The sequence below is a fragment of the Callorhinus ursinus genome, unplaced genomic scaffold (assembly GCF_003265705.2).
Source record: "Callorhinus ursinus isolate GAN/ISIS: 27379988/994484 unplaced genomic scaffold, GSC_fseal_2.0 scaffold29, whole genome shotgun sequence".
Lineage (NCBI taxonomy): Eukaryota > Metazoa > Chordata > Mammalia > Carnivora > Otariidae > Callorhinus > Callorhinus ursinus.
In genome coordinates, this window is record NW_027397091.1 from 20,361,440 (window position 1) to 20,378,943 (window position 17,504).

At 47.3% G+C, this 17,504-nt stretch overlaps 1 protein-coding gene across 4 annotated transcripts; it reads left to right on the forward strand.

Annotated features, from left to right (window-relative positions):
- The first annotated feature begins 6,423 nt into the window (after positions 1 to 6,423).
- GZF1 (GDNF inducible zinc finger protein 1) lies at positions 6,424 to 16,948 on the forward strand. 4 transcript variants are annotated; one of them, XM_073878469.1, is made up of 7 exons: positions 6,446 to 6,494; positions 8,294 to 8,460; positions 9,135 to 10,536; positions 11,836 to 11,930; positions 13,521 to 13,688; positions 14,243 to 14,400; positions 14,771 to 16,948. In XM_073878469.1, the coding sequence occupies exons 3-7, from the start codon at positions 9,158 to 9,160 to the stop codon at positions 15,119 to 15,121; spliced, it is 2,151 nt and encodes a 716-aa protein (XP_073734570.1). In that variant the 5' UTR covers positions 6,446 to 6,494; positions 8,294 to 8,460; positions 9,135 to 9,157; the 3' UTR covers positions 15,122 to 16,948. The 4 variants fall into 4 exon arrangements, with proteins under 4 accessions (XP_025732791.1, XP_025732792.1, XP_073734570.1 ...); XM_025877006.2 differs by lacking the exon at positions 8,294 to 8,460 and having other exon boundaries at positions 6,424 to 6,494; XM_025877007.2 differs by lacking the exon at positions 8,294 to 8,460 and having other exon boundaries at positions 6,424 to 6,494; positions 14,817 to 16,948.
- The last annotated feature ends 556 nt before the right edge of the window (positions 16,949 to 17,504 follow it).

Below are 17,504 nucleotides of genomic sequence, written 5' to 3' on the forward strand. Positions count from 1 at the left end.
AAGACTTATAATTTGACTTTAGAACCTGTGGGTTGGATTCTTGTTTTGAACATTACAGTAGGCAAGTGAATGAATTATCATCTAATGTTGTATTTCTTTTATAAGAAGTTGAACTTGCACCATTCATTTGAAGATAATCAAAAATATAAAATACATAAAAACATAAAATCCAATTTTAATAGAAACTATCAGAATTTTTACATTGTAATGTGGATTCATTAAAAAGGAAACCTCTTTCAAGTACAAATTTGAATGCAGTGTAATGGACTCATATGAGAAAATGTGACACATATTTCAAGAAGTAGTGGTTTGAGAACTTTGGAAAATTAACTGAGGCCATGACTTAATAGGTTTTCTGTCCTGAGAGTATATCTTAGTGCCAAGAATTTTCAGATAGGGTCAGAAAGTGACAGAGTTAAAATGAGGGAAGGGGCAAGGGGGAACTGCTCAAGGTCAAGGTGGTTAGAGGACATGGAATGGTGGACCTGCCCTAGTGTCAGTCCAAGCTCTCCAGACAAACGGTAGCTGGATATATTGAGATAAATTAAGAGGAGACTCATGACAGGAATTGGGTCATACAGCTCTGGAGGTCAAGAAGCCCCATAGTCTGCTGGCTGCAAGGTGGAAAACAAGAAAGCCAGGGAATCATTCAGTCTGAGGTCAAAGGCCACTGGTATGCATGCTAGAGTCCAAAAGCCCAAGAACTAGGAGCTCTGAGCTCAGAGGGCAGGAGAAGATGGACGTCTTGGCTCAAGAAGAGAGAGAATTGGCCCTCGCTTTGCCTTTTTGTTCCATTTGGGCCCCCAATGGATTGGACGATGCTGCCCACATTGGTGAAAGTGGATCTTCTTTTCAGTGTACTGAACCAAACGCTAATTTCTCCCATCCCTGCAGACACACGCAGAAATACTATTTTACCAGCTATCAGGGCCTCCCTTGGGCCAGTCAAGTTGTAACAAAATTAACTGTCACACCTGGGATTAGACCAGAGACTAGGAAAATTGAGGGGAAGAAAAATCTCAGTTCTTGAATTGGGGAATTTTTTCTGTGGAACTCATCCTTTATCATTTCCATAAAGAAGGCTGCTACTTGCACTCAGCATTTCTGCTGCTGAATTTATGGGTGCCTATCTCCTTGCCCTCGGCGTGAATCTTGTACACAGATCATGGGCTTCCTTTTATGATCTTGGAGAATTTTACTCAGTTCTCTCTGGTCTGTCTCTGGATAATTTTAAGATCTCTTTGGTTCTGTTGTTCTGCAGTTTCATTATATTGTGTCTAGATGCGAATTTATTTTTATCCATCCTTCCCAAACCTGAGAATTTATTTAGTTCTGGAAAATTATCAGCCAATCTCTTTGAATCTTGCCTCTCGTTTTTTTTTTTCCTTCTTCAAGTCCTATTGGGAGTATATTAGACTTTATTATTCTTTCCTCCATCTTCCTTAACCTCTCTTTCACATCTCCCATGCTGTGTCTCCACTGCATTCTTGGTAACATCATCAGGTCTGTTTCCAGCCTAGTAATCCTTCAGCTGTGCCGAACCTACTGCTTACCTCAACACAGCTTTTGATTTCAGTGAGTATATTTTAACTTTCAGAAGTTTTATTTAGTTCTTTTTCATATCTGCTTGCCCTTTATCTTATTCTAACATATTTAAGTCCTCCTTTTGTTTTAAACAATGTGAACATATTTATGGTAGAATCTGAGAGTCCTACTAAAGTTTTTATGGGTCCAATCTGCTGTATGTTACACCGCTGGCGTCCATTCACTCAGGAAGCTTGCTCCCTGTCTGTCCCTCCAGAGCAGTTTTGCATTTGCTTCTACGGGAGCTCCTGGGATGTTTCTGGCCAGAGACCAGGCTTTCTGTTAATTTCCAAGCTAACGGGTTCCCAGGTCTCAGGGACGGCATAACTTGAACCACAACTCCATATGCGGAGGCAGGCCCATAGTTATAAACCTTCAGGGGAGCCTTTTACACCCCTAGCTCACGGTAAACTCAACAGCTACTTGATCCTCTGTGCTGATAGATTTTGTTTTCTTCTAAACTACTGTTTCATTGAAGGTGTGGTTCTTTGTGAGTCTCAGCTTTATGCAAGGTCTCACTGTTCTTACTTTCCCGACTATGTGTGTGTGTGTGTAAATCCAGACTCCTAGCTCTATTATCAAGACCAGACCCACAGTCCCTTCCAGGGTGGTGCAGCTCACTCACTGACAGGCTTCATGTTGAGCTCCTTCTTTATTTCTGGACCCCAGAGATTTTCCAGATTCCTTGCAAACTTGGCCATGAATTCAAACGACAGTTGCTATATTTAAGCTACCATTTCTAAGGGTTTGTAGCAGGAGGACTGTCGTCATTACATAGTTGGCTCTATTGCTGGAATTTTTCAAATCTTGTTTCTATAGCCTAACTTGGGAGAGATCTTTGGCTCCTGGCGGGGTCAGCAATTCAAGGTCACACATACCATTCCTTTTGCTTTGCTTGCAGGAACAAAGTGGGGCTATACTGTAACTGAAGAGACCTTGCTGGTGATCTGAGGGACCCAATAACTACAGTGTGGGAAACAAAAGACCAAGTAGAGAAGTGGTCCTTTACCCACATGTCTGCAGTCAGAAACGGGACAGGCACACTCACTGCTGAGCACATGTTCCGTTGGTAGAAAGGAATAAGCGTTGCTTCTTTATCTCCTTTATTTTTTTTTTACTGAAAAATAAGACACAGATACAGAAAACTACACAAAACAAGTATTAAGCTTAGTAACAGACCCCCTTGTAACCACCACCCAGGTCAAGATAGATGTGCAGCCACCCCAACAGCCTGTCCTGTGCCCATCCCAGAGCTGCTGCTCTCCTCCCAGGACATCTCTGAATGGCACATGCTACTTTCTTGCCAATCTCTGTATGTTTTAGGCTCTCCCACAAGGAACTGTCATGTTTGGTCACTAGCGACCAGGGAGCTGGCACCACTAACCCACTAAAGCACATTCTTTTAGTGTGTCCAACACCACGGTGAAATAAATTGCCATCTTCACTGGAGATGTGCAATGTTCCCAGAGCCTCCACCTGTCCAGGAGCTCGTAGAGAGGCATACACTGACAGACTGGGTGAGCTGCTTGCCTCAAGTCACGTGGGTAAGGAGTATTTTTTTTACCTGGAACCCATGGGTCTCTCATCAGCCTGTTTCCCCCTTGAGTCTTCATCCCCACATAGGGGATGCGAGCTGTGCATTACATCTCATTCCAATGTTTACCTTATTTCTTATAGTTGCCCAGTTCACAAAAATGAGTGTTTATCCACTGCAGTTACATCTTGTTTTTCTACAGAAAAATACATGAATCCAGACAAGACAAAAAACTCAGCCAGTGTGCTAGGTGGTGGTCCCACTCACCAGCTAATCAGCAGCCAGAGGTTATGAGACAGATGTACCTGGAGGAATACAGCAGGAGCCAATCACAGGGAATCTGCTGGTGGTGAAGAGGGGGCAGCAAAGTCATTTAATGCAAATTTGAAGAGAGAAAAGATGAAAAAGATGATGAAGAACACGGAGGTCAGTTCATCTTAAGAATGCTCTTTAGGACAGATACTGCCCACAACATACATAAAACTTCCTCTGAGCAAACTAAATACGCTTTGTTCTTTCTGGTAGACAAAGCTTTATGGCCTTTTTCTCTTTGACCACCAGGAGTCTCAGAGCCACATCCGCAGCCTGTTCTAGTGATGGTAGGTGCTTGGGGTATCATTTCTGCACCTTTGTTCTTCCTATTCTTTCTGCTTTACATTTCAAAGTGTTTTCTGAGCTTAAAATCAGCAGAAGAAACCCAAAAGAAAAGACTGGCAGATCAGCACAAACTTTAAAACTTCTCCATGAAAAAGGAAAACATACACACTAACCGAGACAGTGTGGTACTGAGGATAGTCCTGTGGATCAACTGAACAGAGTCAAGTAAATAATGGCATTTACAGTCAAATGATTTTTGACAAGGAGGCCAGGCAGTTTAATGGAGGAAGGGTCTTTCCAACCAATGTTGGGACAACTGGATAATCACGTGCAATTAGAATTAAGTAGGACCCCTACCTCATATGTATACAAAAGTTAACTCAAAATGGATGAAACTTAAATATGAGGTAAAACTACAAAGCTTTTAGAAGAAAGCAGTGGTAAATCATCATGACCTTGGATTAGGCAACAGGTTCCAAAAAAAAAACAGATTGGAGTCCATCAAAATTAAAAACCCCTGTGCTTCAAAGGATACCATCCAGAAAGTAAAAACAAGTATCTACAAAATATATCTGATACGGGCCTTTCATCTAGAATTTATAAAAAGAACTCTTACAACTCAATAATATAAAGAACAATAACTGAAGAAAAATAGAGGGTCTGAATGAATAAAAAATTTTTCTAAAGGAGATACACAGATGGCCAACAAGCACTGAAGATTTAAGTGAGGAAGCAAATCACCTTTGAGCAACGCAAAACAAAATCATAAAATAAAAAATTATTCTGAACCTGGGGCCACAACTGAAAATTGTGTTCATACCTATTTTCTGGAATCATGGAATGCAAATAGAAAGAGTGTGCCTATGCAAAGATGCCTCTCATTCACTCTTAAAATAGACTGAGAACCTACTATGTGTGGGAAGCTGGCTCCTATTGAGGAGATAAAATTTATTTTTTTTAAAGATTTTATTTGACAGAGAGAGACAGAGCGAGAGAGGGAACAGAAGAAGGGGGAGTGGGAGAGGGCGAAGTAGGCCTCCTGCCAAGCAGGGAGTCCCGATGTAGGGCTGGATCCCAGGACCCCAGGACCATGACCCCAGCTGAAGGCAGACTGAGCCACCCAGGCACCCCGAGGTGATAAAGTTGAAAATAAAATCTTCTCCCCAAATGTCTATAAACGTAGTAAAGAAAACACCTGTATTATCAGATAGGCCTTACACCAGAATGTGACGTGGATCACAGGCAACTGACAAAGACAGAAAGAAATCTCACCCTTTCCGTGTTAGCTAACCAGGTACAATCTGTCTCAATGTAAACAGTAATAACTAGTCCTCCAGTAAGAGGACTAGACAGTACGACTGATCACACATAGTTGATCCTCTTTACCTAGTAAGTAGGATGACTATCTACGTCATCTATTTGGTTTATCCAAAGTAAAAACACACTTCTCATACCTTTGACAGGAGTTAGTTGTGCAACTTTGGAACAAGACGCCCATTAAAGTTAGTCTCCTAGGAAACTGGGAGATTGGGCGCTTTCTCTCTGGATGTCTACACCTTGCCCCCCTTGAGCAAGGTTTTTCTAGGTTCTAGGTCGTAAAGCTGACCCAGGGCCTAGCTAGTCTTCAAAATGAATTAGGTACATTTCAAAGAATACTTACAATGATCACTTTTCTAAACTATATGCTCAAAAAGAGTAAAATATTTTCAACAGGAAGAATTAAGCGTCTTTTTAATCTGCGTTTTATAGTCCTACACATTACCGACATACTCTGCAGGTAAGACGCCGCCCAGTGCAAGGCTGGCCGCTGAGGAACAGGATCTCGCACAGCTTTAGCGGTGGCTAGCAGCGGGAAGCCAGGGGCCGGATTAACCGAGAACTGTTGGTTTAAGTCAAGTCTTCCAAAGCGGAATTTTGATTAAGAGTGCACAAGGATGCGTGGAAGCAGCAAGGTTTTGGGCTGAAGAATTCAAAGACGGAGCATGAATTCTTTCCACCCAAGGGAGGCTGGGTCTTTGGGAAGCTCCGTAATGACCGCTCAAACCACGTGCGTGGCTGCAGACTCCGGAGACACCAAACCGCACGCTGAAGCAAGGTGTGAGGTGTGATCTCGGCGCTCTTCGGCCGGGGCTGAACCTGGCGGCGACGTTGCGGGAAGAATGCCCGCCGAGCACCCCGCCCCTCGCCAACCCTGTCCTGCAGCACGTGGAAGCGCTTTGTCCGCCACCGGCAGTCCCAGGACGCCCGCGGGCCGCCAGCTCCTTCCCGGTGCCGGCCGGCGTCGTAGACCCTCCCCTTCTCCGAGTGGCGGACACTGCCCGGAACTGCGCGTAGCACAAGGACTACTGGCGCCACAGGCGAACGACCGAGACGGACCCAAAAGTGACCACGCACCTCTCCCCCGCTCACGTGACCTTCTGGGGCTGGCCCGGCTCCGCCCCCCGCCGCACCAAGAACAGACGCGGAGCCGCCTTCTTGGTCTTCTGCGCAGGCGCAGACCTTGACTCGCAGCTCGTGACGCATTCCTGCGCGGACTCGGGCCCCGAGCGAACGTCGAATCACGTAACTCAGCCCGAACGGCCGCCGCAGTCGGACGTGCGCGCGCAGCCCCCACCCCCAGCCACGGGAGGGGGCGGGGCCGTCTGGGGGCGGGGCGGGCCCCGCGGCGACCAATCGGCGGCGCCCGTGCTGTTGTCCCGCCCCGCCCAGCCGGCCGTCGGTCCCCGGGGCCCTGGTCCGGTGGACGCGCTGTAGCGGCGGCGGCGACGCCGGCTGGGAGGTGAGTGTGCGGCCCGCGGGCCGTTCAGGCTTCTTGCGCCAGCCGCTGCCTCCCGACTTGTCCGGGCGTGGCGAGCGGGCCGGCCGCGCGTGCCCTTGAGGAGAAGCGGCGGGCCTTGGGGGCGCAGGAGTCGGGGGCGGCCCCGGGGTCGGAGGTCCAGGCCCAATCACGCGGGCGCCGTGAATGCCTGCGGCCCAGCAGGCACCGGATCCGTTTGCAGAGGGGGCGTGTGTCCCTCTGAAGTGTGCGGGTCAGAGGGGCCGAGGGGGCGGGGGCGTGCGCCGTCGGAGCGCGATGCGGACCCGGACGCGGCCGGCGGGAGCGCCGCACCCTTCTTAGTGCGGAGGAGCGGCGGAGAACGGCCGGCGGGAGGGAGATGCTCGGGGACGGAGGTGCGGCCGGGCGCCAGCCAATTACAGTGGGAGATGCAGCTGTCACCCAGGCCAGAGGATTCTTGTCGCCATGATCGCTGCCTTCCCTTCCTGTGCTGAGACAGGATGGGAAATCATGCTCAGAAACCACTTTATTGATTGACTCAGAAATCGCTGTCAGGCCGCCTGTAGGTTCGCACGTCTGCTTAAGGGCCCGGTTGGCAGAGGTTTGGGGAGGTGGAGGGCTGCTGGTGAGGATGGACATCAGGTTGAGCGAGCCCTCTGCAGCCATTTCTCCGAGGCTGGGGCTGGAATCAGTGACAGTCCTTGGCATAGTGTACCGCCCCTCCCCCGCCTCACCCATCTAAGCTTGGTGGGTGTTTTCAGTTGACTATGGAGTCTTCTTCCGGTGACTGCTCAGGCCTCCTGGATATTCTTGTTACAATTGAACTCTCAGAGGGCAGTCTTTTTTCATGTTTGGGGGTGGCTGGTGGTTGTAGGAAGCCAACTGTAGCCCCAGGTACTGGAAATAGTATCACTGGTGGGACTGGAGAACTGGGTAGAGGTGAGGCTGGTTTTCCAGGGAAGATGAAGACAAGTTCTGCCCTAGACATGTTGAATCTGAGGCAAGATCTAAGATCTGGCTGAAGGGGGTTAGAAGGAGGACAGGTACTTTGGACGGGTGGTGGAGATTTAGGAACTAAAACGTACTGTGAGAAGGAAGGTAGATTCTAGAGCATAAGGTTGGGTGCATCTTGAGAAAGCACCTAGTCAGGGAGTCTGAGGAAAGAGTAGCTCCATTAAAGCAGAAGTGACCCATGCTGGTGTGGGGTGCCACGGAAGCCAGGGGGAAGAGACCTTGGAGTGGGGAGTGCAGTCTGCAGTGTCCACAGGTGTGGAAAGATCTAGGGAGGAAAAGCAGGTCTTTGCATTTGGCACTGCTGAGGTGAGGGGCATGTTGAGCAGTTTCAGTGTGAGTCCAGAGTCCCACCAGGCCCAGGCTCAAGTGGCAGCCCAACCACTTACTCTTATCTTGTTAGTTACTCTTCTGTGAAGTGGGAATGGTAATAGTGACAGTGGCACCTAGGCCTGGTGTATGGGAAGCCAGTAGCAAGTAGCTTACAAGCCTCAGGTGAGGCTGTAAGTACTTGGCATGTTTGTACTCACTGGAGCCTCATGGGCTCTGGCAGTTTTCTACAAAGGAGCAGACTCTGGTTCAGAGAAATTAAGTTACTTGCTCAAGGTAGCACAGCTCGTGAAATTATTCTCGTAGAGTAGCGGTAATTCACTTATGAGATGTTTAGGGGTGCTGGAAATGGCCATGGATTGTGGACTACTTTTTCATGAAGTTTTCCTCATGGAAAGTAGTTATTTATTTAGTTGGTTGTTTTCTTTTTTCCTTTTTTTTTTAAATTTATTTATCGTCAGAGAGAGAGAGCGCGTGCGTGCACACAAGCAGGGGAGCGGCAGGCAGAAGGAGAAGCAGGCTCCCTGCTGAGCAAGGAGCCTGATGCGGGACTCGATCCCAGGACCCTGGGATCATGACCTGAGCTGAAGGCAGACACCTAACTGATTGAGCCACCCAGGCGTCCCAAGTTGGTTGTTGTCTTTCTTTCTTATTTTATTTTATCATATTTTATTTTATTTCTTTATGAGAGAGAGAGAGAGCATGGGGGGTTGAGGCAGAGGGAGAGGGAGAAGCAGGCTCCCAGCTGAGCAGGGAGCCCGAAGCGGGACTCAATTCCAGGACCCTGGGATCATGACCTGAGCTGAAGGCAGTCAACCTACTGAGCCACCCAGGCACCCCACGTTGGTTGTTTTCAAAGGCAGACATGATTCTCTAAGGTTTGGTGGCCATGTGTTTTGTTTTAATTATTTGGTTTCCTGGTCAAAGAGCTAGACATTATTGTTGTTATAAATTCTGTTACGGTTTGAGGTCTGTGTCCATAAACAAGTTAGAAAATGACCTAGATAAGCAATTACTGCTGTACTATATTTCATTAAGCATCACTTTGGTCAGTTATGTTTATCATTGGGAGAAACCCTAGTAATATTTTTTGTGTGTGTGCAAACATTATCTTATGAGGGTGCATTAGGACTTCGCTTTAGAACCCGCTAAGAAGTGGTGTGATTTGTATCTTTAGCTGAGGAAAGCTACGTTTTGGCTGTTAATCAGTTTATATCCTCTAGAGAATTGAAATAATCCTAATTTTTAATCCTTTCACTTCAGTGTTTGCTCAGGCTTGAATAATTCTTGTTCTGTTTTCAGAGCTGTTATTAGAAAGAAGAAACATGGAAAGTGGCGCAGTTCTGCTGGAATCCAAATCCTCACCGTTCAACCTTCTGCATGAAATGCATCAACTACGCCTTCTCGGTCACCTGTGTGACGTGACTGTCAGTGTGGAGTACCAGGGCGTCCGCAAAGAGTTCATGGCTCATAAGGCGGTGCTGGCAGCCACCAGCAAGTTCTTTAAGGAGATGTTCCTTAATGAGAAGACTGTGGATGGTACGAGGACTAACGTCTACCTAAATGAAGTGCAAGTTGTTGACTTTGCCTCGTTTCTTGAGTTTGTGTACACTGCAAAGGTACAGGTAGAAGAAGATCGGGTGCAGCGAATGCTAGAAATGGCTGAGAAACTAAAATGTCTGGACTTATCAGAAACTTGTTTTCAGTTGAAGAAACAGATGTTAGAGTCTGTACTTCTGGAGTTGCAGAACTTCTCTGAGTCTCAGGAGGCAGAAGGGAGCAGTGGCTCCCAAGCTGCTGTTGCTCCCGACCCCAGGGCAAGTCCCTCTGGGGACAGTCCTCTCCCTAACGGCCTCGGGGATTCCTCCGATCCCCTAGTGGAGACAATCAGCAATGGTGTGTTGCCAGATGTGCCCCCGAGGAAGTCCAAGGAGAAGCCAGACAAGAAAAAAGATGCAGTCAAGCCTCCCTACCCGAAAATCAGAAGGGCCAGTGGAAGACTGGCTGGAAGAAAGGTGTTTGTGGAAATCCCTAAAAAGAAATACACGAGAAGACTGCGGGAGCAGCAGAAAAGCGCCGAGGACGACATGGGGGACGCCCGTGGCTCCCAGGACCCTGACCCGGAGGCCATGGGAGCAGAGATGGAGCCCGTCCCAAAGCGTGAGGAGTGCGGTGTGGGGGTGGAGGCGGCACAGGTGCTGCCGAAAGCAGGCAGCAGGGAGGACGCAGGCCGCGGGGAGGGGGAGGACGACGACGAGGACGAGGAGGGCGAGAAGAGGAAGAGCAACTTCAAGTGCACCATCTGTGAAAAAGCCTTTCTGTATGAGAAGAGCTTCCTGAAGCACATCCGGCACCACCATGGGGTGGCCACCGAGGTGGTTCATCGCTGCGACACGTGCGGCCAGACCTTTGCCAACCGCTGCAACCTCAAGAGCCACCAGCGCCACGTGCACAGCAGCGAGCGCCACTTCCCGTGCGAGCTGTGCGGCAAGAAGTTCAAGAGGAAGAAGGACGTCAAGCGGCACGTGGTGCAGGTGCACGAGGGCGGCGGCGAGCGGCACCAGTGCCAGCAGTGTGGCAAGGGCCTGAGCTCCAAGACGGCGCTGCGGCTGCACGAGCGGACGCACACAGGCCACAAGCCATACGGCTGCACCGAGTGCGAGGCCAAGTTCTCGCAGCCCTCGGCGCTGAAGACCCACATGAGGTAGGGTCGCGGCCGCCGGGCCAGAGCCGCTGCGAGGGTGCTCTTTGCCCACAATGCGGCCTGTTTGTGTGCTGGGGCTGGGGGTGTGGAGAGATGGAGGTCGTGCTAGGGTTTGACCGGCGTGGCTGTGTCTGCAGACGTTCCACTTCTTAATTTGTGCCCTCTAGAAATTGGCGCGGTGGGGCTGCTTTGGGACGTCTGTGAATTCTCTTCTCCACTCAGCCTTCCTACAGGCCCCAGGCTGATGGCTGTCCCCCTCACCCTGTGCCCAGTGCCAGCGCAGAAGCCTGGACACGGAACCCAGGCCCCGCCTGTCTTGTTGCACGGCCACTGCAGGCCAGGCTTTCCTGATCCCAGAGTAGCCTCTGGAGCTTACGGTGCCCGCCATGCTTATGCTTGAGGGCCATTCGGCCTAATGACCATCATTGCTGTTTTCCTGACTCTTCATTTAGAACTTGGGCCTGTGACCAGCTGGGTCCCACGGTCCCATTAAAGACCTCCATGTGAGGACGTTTAGGGCTTTAGGACACTCTGGTCGTAGGTGTTCGTTCTCGGGGCTTGGAAAGTGCCACTGGTTAGTCTAACCTCCAGCATCAGGACAGTGTTTTCTGTTCATAATTTTTGAACTGTAGGTGGAGTACACCAGTTTTTAAATAGGTTTACTTCCAGTGCTGACTGTTTGCGCTTGAAATCCAGACAAGCAGTTTCTCCTCTATTGTAGACCTGCTGTCAGGCTGGGGCGTCTTTGGGGTGGTAGCATGGTGTTCATTGTCTTTTTACTCTGTGATCAGTTAAAACCTTGGTGTAGGAAGTGCGCAGTGAGTCGTGGTTGATGGCTGCTTCATACTGGTTGTGAAACTCAAATGCTGGTGCACGCTCCTCAGAAACCAGCTTTCCTTAGCATTTTGAGAACCGTTCTTTCTGGACTGGTCACGTCGTCTTAGGAATCGACGGTAATGTTTTTGATCGCATGGTGCTTGGTCAGCCGTAGTCCCCAGGGTGTCTGTGGTCGATTACTCTGATGAGGAAGCTTTGCAAATACTGCACGGTACTATTCAGTGGTGAAGAGAGCGAGCAAAGGCGAGTGTCTGCTGGCCAGGGCCGTGCAGCGCCCCCCGCCCGGCTGGCCTCCCACGGAAATGGACTTGGGGATGGAGGTCGTGGGCCTGTGTATTTCCACTTCAGCCATTCCCATTCGGTCTCTTGGAATAACCATCTTTGCAGGCTAGCGTGGAAATTGTATTGCAAAGTGAGCTTTGAGATACATCCTAAGTTATCATCTGAATGTTGTACTTTCAGAATTCATACAGGGGAAAAACCTTTTGTCTGTGATGAATGTGGTGCAAGATTCACTCAGAACCACATGCTGATTTATCATAAAAGGTGTCACACAGGTAAATACTCAATGCTGTTGTGATTGAATGTCTTTCTAGCTGTAGAAGAAACTGCCATTTAATTTAGAAGTTGGCATCTACCAAAGTGGTGCAGGCTAAGGCCATGATAATAGCTTTTCCATCTCATAAGTGAGCAAAAACGAACAGTTCACACATGCCCGGGGCTCTGGTGCTGGCATGCTCGTGGCGGCAGCCTGTGCACACTGGGCGGTGGGAGCCGGCATGCGAGTCTGACATATCAAGAGGTGTGAAACAGCTCCTGCTGTTCTAGCCCCAAATTCCATTTCCAGGAATCTGTCTTAAAGAAATTGTTCAAAATATGGGAAAAGCTATATGCTGTCATTCCCCTTCTTGCTCTCCCTAATAACAGAGCATTGGAAACAGCCTGATTGTCCAACCACAAGGAAGTGTGGTTCAATAAACTGGTAAATCCATCCCTTCCCGGTGCCTGATGGGGCCACTCCCAGGGCTCTGAACATTAGGAAAAACACCTGTGCTTGGATGTGGACTGGAAAATGCACAATTATGCAGACAGCTAGTCCCAGCTACATTGAAAACCTGCACTTAAAAGACTGGATGAAAATAAATTGCTATATAATGTTTGTGGTGGTGGGATTATCTCATTTCTATTTTTCAAAATTTTGTGATATGATTTTATTACATGAGGGAGAAAATTTAAGTTGACTTTATTCAAATTCAGCACAGCAATGCTGAGGTTCAGAACCTTGTATAGGATACAGAATCTAACTGTTGTATACTGCTGTTATCATACTAACCCAGTTCTTTCTTGCTTGCACTTAAAATTTTTTATCTCTAAACACCGCCATATGAGCCTCAAGTTCAAATGCAGGCGAGGCAGAGCTGAGGCATTTAACGATGGGAATTACTGAGACTCTAAAATGAGAATTGGTGCCTAATGGAAGATTGGGGGTGGAGGTGAGGTCAGGTCTCACTGAAGCATTACGCGAGAACCAGTCATGTGATGAAAATATTAATGTACTCAGGTTCTGTTAACGCCAGTATTTTTATTTTGATGTTTGTAAAGTCAGGGGTACACCTAATAATTGGATGAGTCTGATTTGTGGGATTAAAAGACTCAAACTATACAACATGAAGTGGGAACATTTTTCTCCTGTTCTGTAACCCAGCCCAGGTTAATTGGAGTTGCTGCCCCAGAGCAGCCGTTTATACGTGTCCAAGTAAAAACTTCCTCTCCTCTCAAGGGACTTTTGCCCTGATAAAGTGCCACATGAGTGCTGCTTTGAAAAATCCAACAATTTCCCCAAACAGGTTGTAAGGTTAATTTCTTGTTTGGAATGACTAAGTTTCCAAAATGTGGGCTGCCTGAATGATCTAATTCTAGGCTGGTGGAACCCTTTTTGGGATTCCCAAGGCTATTTTACCTGAACTTCCAGGAAGTAGCAGGCATCTTACACAAATAGATGTTCTAGGACAGTTTTAACTAGAAGATGTAATGTGCTGCCCAGCACGGTGCTTCTGAGTTCATATGTGTTCTAGAGTGTGGGCCAGCTTGTCAAGTGTTCTGGTGCCTGTATCATTTCTAACTTTCCGTCTCATCTTTTCATGTAGGTGAAAGACCTTTTATGTGTGAAACATGTGGCAAGAGTTTTGCTTCTAAGGAGTATTTAAAACATCACAATAGAATCCATACTGGATCCAAACCCTTTAAATGTGAAGTTTGTTTCAGGACTTTTGCCCAGCGGAATTCACTCTACCAGCACATTAAAGTCCATACAGGTATGGCTGGCATGTCGTCAGGGAAGGGAGTCCAGTATGGCAAGGATAATATCCCAAAAGTTTTTGATTTACTAGAAAACTATTTGGAATTTAGCATTGTTCTGTGTGTCATAATAGCATTTTTAAATTTCTGAGTTTCTAGTTTCTGGCCCTGACAAACTGGAAAGGTATGAGTGTTTGGATGTGGATATGCAGACATTTTTAACATTTTCAGATTAGGAGTCAGGGTAATGGTCTATACATATTCGTGTACACACACACAAATTCAGTTATTATGGGACTTGGAATTTTATATTCTATTACTGCGGAGAAAGGTGAACTTCTGTAGATGTAGTACCAGCTTTTGGCTTTGGCCCTTTTTGGGTGTAGACCATAAATCCTGGTACTAGAGGGATAGATTTGTACCTGTCAGTCGACTGTCGAGTCGTTCCCAGCGTAGCCTTCCTGCTGCTGCTTGCCAGTGGGCTCCCAGCAGCATGACTGCAGAGCGTTTCAGAACTCAGCACAGTAGGCTGGGGAGACCAACCAGTGGCTTTCTTCCCTTCCCATCTCAGGGGAACGTCCTTATTGCTGTGACCAGTGCGGGAAGCAGTTCACCCAGCTCAACGCTCTCCAGCGTCACCATCGCATCCACACGGGGGAAAAGCCATTCATGTGTAACGCGTGTGGGCGGACATTCACCGACAAGTCCACTCTCCGGCGGCATACCTCGGTAAGCAGTGGCGTGGCTTCCGCGGGGCCCGTCGCTGGTCCCCAGGTACACGTAACTTTAGGCAGTCAGAAATGCCAGCCATCATTCCATACGGTGGTCATAGAAGATAGCGGGCCTTTCCTTTTCAGGTTTTCCCTGCAGGGAGTACATTCACAGTGTGAACGGAGAACCGAGTCTCAGGGCCCCAAAGGCACAATCTGTGATAAGTGCTTCTTCACTGTGACAGTGGTGGGAGAGAGAGATTTGGCCATTAGTGAAAGGGTATTTTGCTACGGTGGAAACCAAATTTAAGTTGAAAAGAGACCATTGTTTTGAAAGATGCATTTGTTCAGAGACATGTTGTGACTTCTGTTTTGTGTTTGATTTGTAGATACATGATAAGAATACTCCATGGAAGTCTTTCCTTGTTATTGTAGATGGCTCACCCAAGAATGATGATGTGCACAAGACTGAGCAGCCAGATGAAGAATATACGCCATCCAAACTTTCAGATAAATTGCTGTCTTTTGCAGAAAATGGCCATTTTCACAACCTCGCCACAGTCCAAGGCAGTGTACCCATGGTGCATGAGAACAGTTCTGCAGACACGGCCTGCAAGTCGGATGATTGCGTGGTGTCTCAGGACACGCTGCTGGCCACCACCATCAGTGAGCTTAGTGAGCTGACTCCGCAGACAGACCCGATGCCCGCACAGCTTCACTCGCTGACCAACATGGAATGAGAGCTTAGTTAGCTGCCAAGCAGATCCTATACTGCTTCTCCACGTGTGTGATTGCTGTATGCAGGTTAATGTCAGGGGCTAAGACGAAGAACTGTCTGTGGGCAGAGTGGGCAAGAATACCTTCTGCACATTTTCCTGAATCTCTGCTAACTTGCACGTGTTTATCAAAGCATTTTTAGAGCTTACCCTTAAAAATCCCAGTCTGCATGATCTCAGCCACGCTTGATCGACAAACAAGGCAGTTAACACGACCTCACTGGATCCTGGTGCAGGTTGTGTGCGTAACACTTGTCCTGATGTGTAGGAAGTTTGGACAACTATGTAACTGTAGAATACAGAGCCCTGGCCCAGCTCATGAAGTTACTGTTAGTGATCTCCCTGGTCTCTCAGCCTGCCTTACCCTTCTGTGTGGGTTTAGTTCTCTGATAATTTTAAGCTATTTTTCTACCAAGCTAAAATAAAACTGGGACCATGTATTTTCAGCTCTTTCTTGTTGAATGGAAGCAAGTCCGTTTTGCTCTGGGGACCCTTGAGTTGGACTGAAGAAATGGATGGTTGCATTCATTCCCCTCCACCTCCTGTCTGTAGGCACTAAAAAAGGAATGACAAATTGAACACTTGAAAAATGGCTTCGTATAATCTGTATTCACAGCACATTCGCAGCTAGGAAGTTGGCCATAGGATAACTGCTGAAATGAAGTGTGGTTGTTGGGTTTCATTCCTAAAGTCTGATTAGATAAAAGCTGTCCTACCAAAGATTCTAGCAGCAAATGGTGTAGTAGGTTTTGCAGAGGTGTGAAAGTGAAGAGGCTTTAGAACACTTGAAACACTGTGGAGTCCTTTTATTCACAAGTAGCAATGAGGTGATCTGGCAAATCTTAGAACACAGAGTGTTAGTATTTTTGGCTAGGTTTTCCCGACTTACTCTGTGATTTTCAGAAACCTAGAATTTCTCATTTACGTATCAGCAGCTTGAAACAGCCAAGTAATTCCCACGCATTTGTTTCCTTGGGAACATGTGAGCGTATAAGCAGAAGGGACCAAAAGCCTTGGAGTGTCTTTGATTATGCCTTAAGAGTGGGTTGTGAAGAACCAGGAACTTTGTTTTCAGTGCTCCTGTGGCTGGCTCTGCTGGCCTTCTGCTTAAAATGAATTTGCAGTGAAGTTAATTCTGCTGTATTTGCTAAGCCCAATTCTTGGTTCCAGTGGCTTGGGTGTGTTGCCGCATGCTAAGTGCTTTGACTCACATGTAACCCTAAACATAATAATTTAAAGAGAGAACCCCGAAGAATTCTTTTGTTCACTACTTGCTCTTTTTCTTACGTTTTAATTTATTAAACTTGCTGTGAAAACGTTCACTTTCTGAGAGAAAGGTACTTTATCCTAAGTTCCAGGATGAAGACACAGCTGCACTATGCCAGAAACTAATGTGGGAAGACTCTCCCTAAATGCTTATTTTGTTCTAACTTGTAACATGTTAAGTAAATACTAAAGCCACTCTAAGATGTTTTAGAGGTGCTGATAACATGTTTCACACTTGCTCTTGAAGATGGCAGTACTGAATTTTCAATGATGACAGCATATCCTGGTTGTGTTTACAGAACAACAACAACAAAACTGTCACACAACCATTTTACTTTTGCTAAGAGAATGAGCCTGCTCAGCTGATGTACTGTTTCATGGAATAAAGTCATCTTAATGAGAAGGAGTTTAAATAATAGATTATTTTGTTACCTACTGGAAGAATTTTTGTCTTGAATTTGTTTCTTTAGAAATTCTACAAAAAATCGTTTAATGTGTTAATAAATGTTTGCTTTCTAAAAAGTTCGGCAGGTCTAGAGTTTATTTCCACTGTTAGAATCTAGGCTTTGTAGAAATAAGATTCTTAATTGGAACAAGTGTAATTCTCTTCCATTTCATGAGTAGTGAAATGTCAAATCAGGATCTGTAGTCCTAGGACTAACTGTCTGGACTGCATAATGACTACACACATGAAAGCCTGGTGGTGAGGGACGCTGGCCTCTGCCTGCAGGGGTAGTATGCCGTGTAGTTGGTGCTGGGGCGGCTGCCGAAAGGCCTCTTCAGTGATGTGACAGTCTCCGTCATGGGCACGTCTCCAGCTAGACCCATTTCTCTGTCCTTCCCGGGAGGGTAAGGCTGCGTCCGAGAGCAGAGAAATGCAAAAACCCTGTAGAAGACCCAGCACAGAGGGATTTGTGGGTGTCGTGATTCCTCCTAATCCAAGTACAGTCCTGCTGAGAGAAAGCAAGGCTGGCCTCTGAGTATGTGGGTCCCAAAAGCATGATCAGAAAGTGCCCAGGGTGCGGGTGCTGCTCCTCCCAGAGCATCATGAAAGGCGACTGCGGGGGTGATTTAGTGCCCT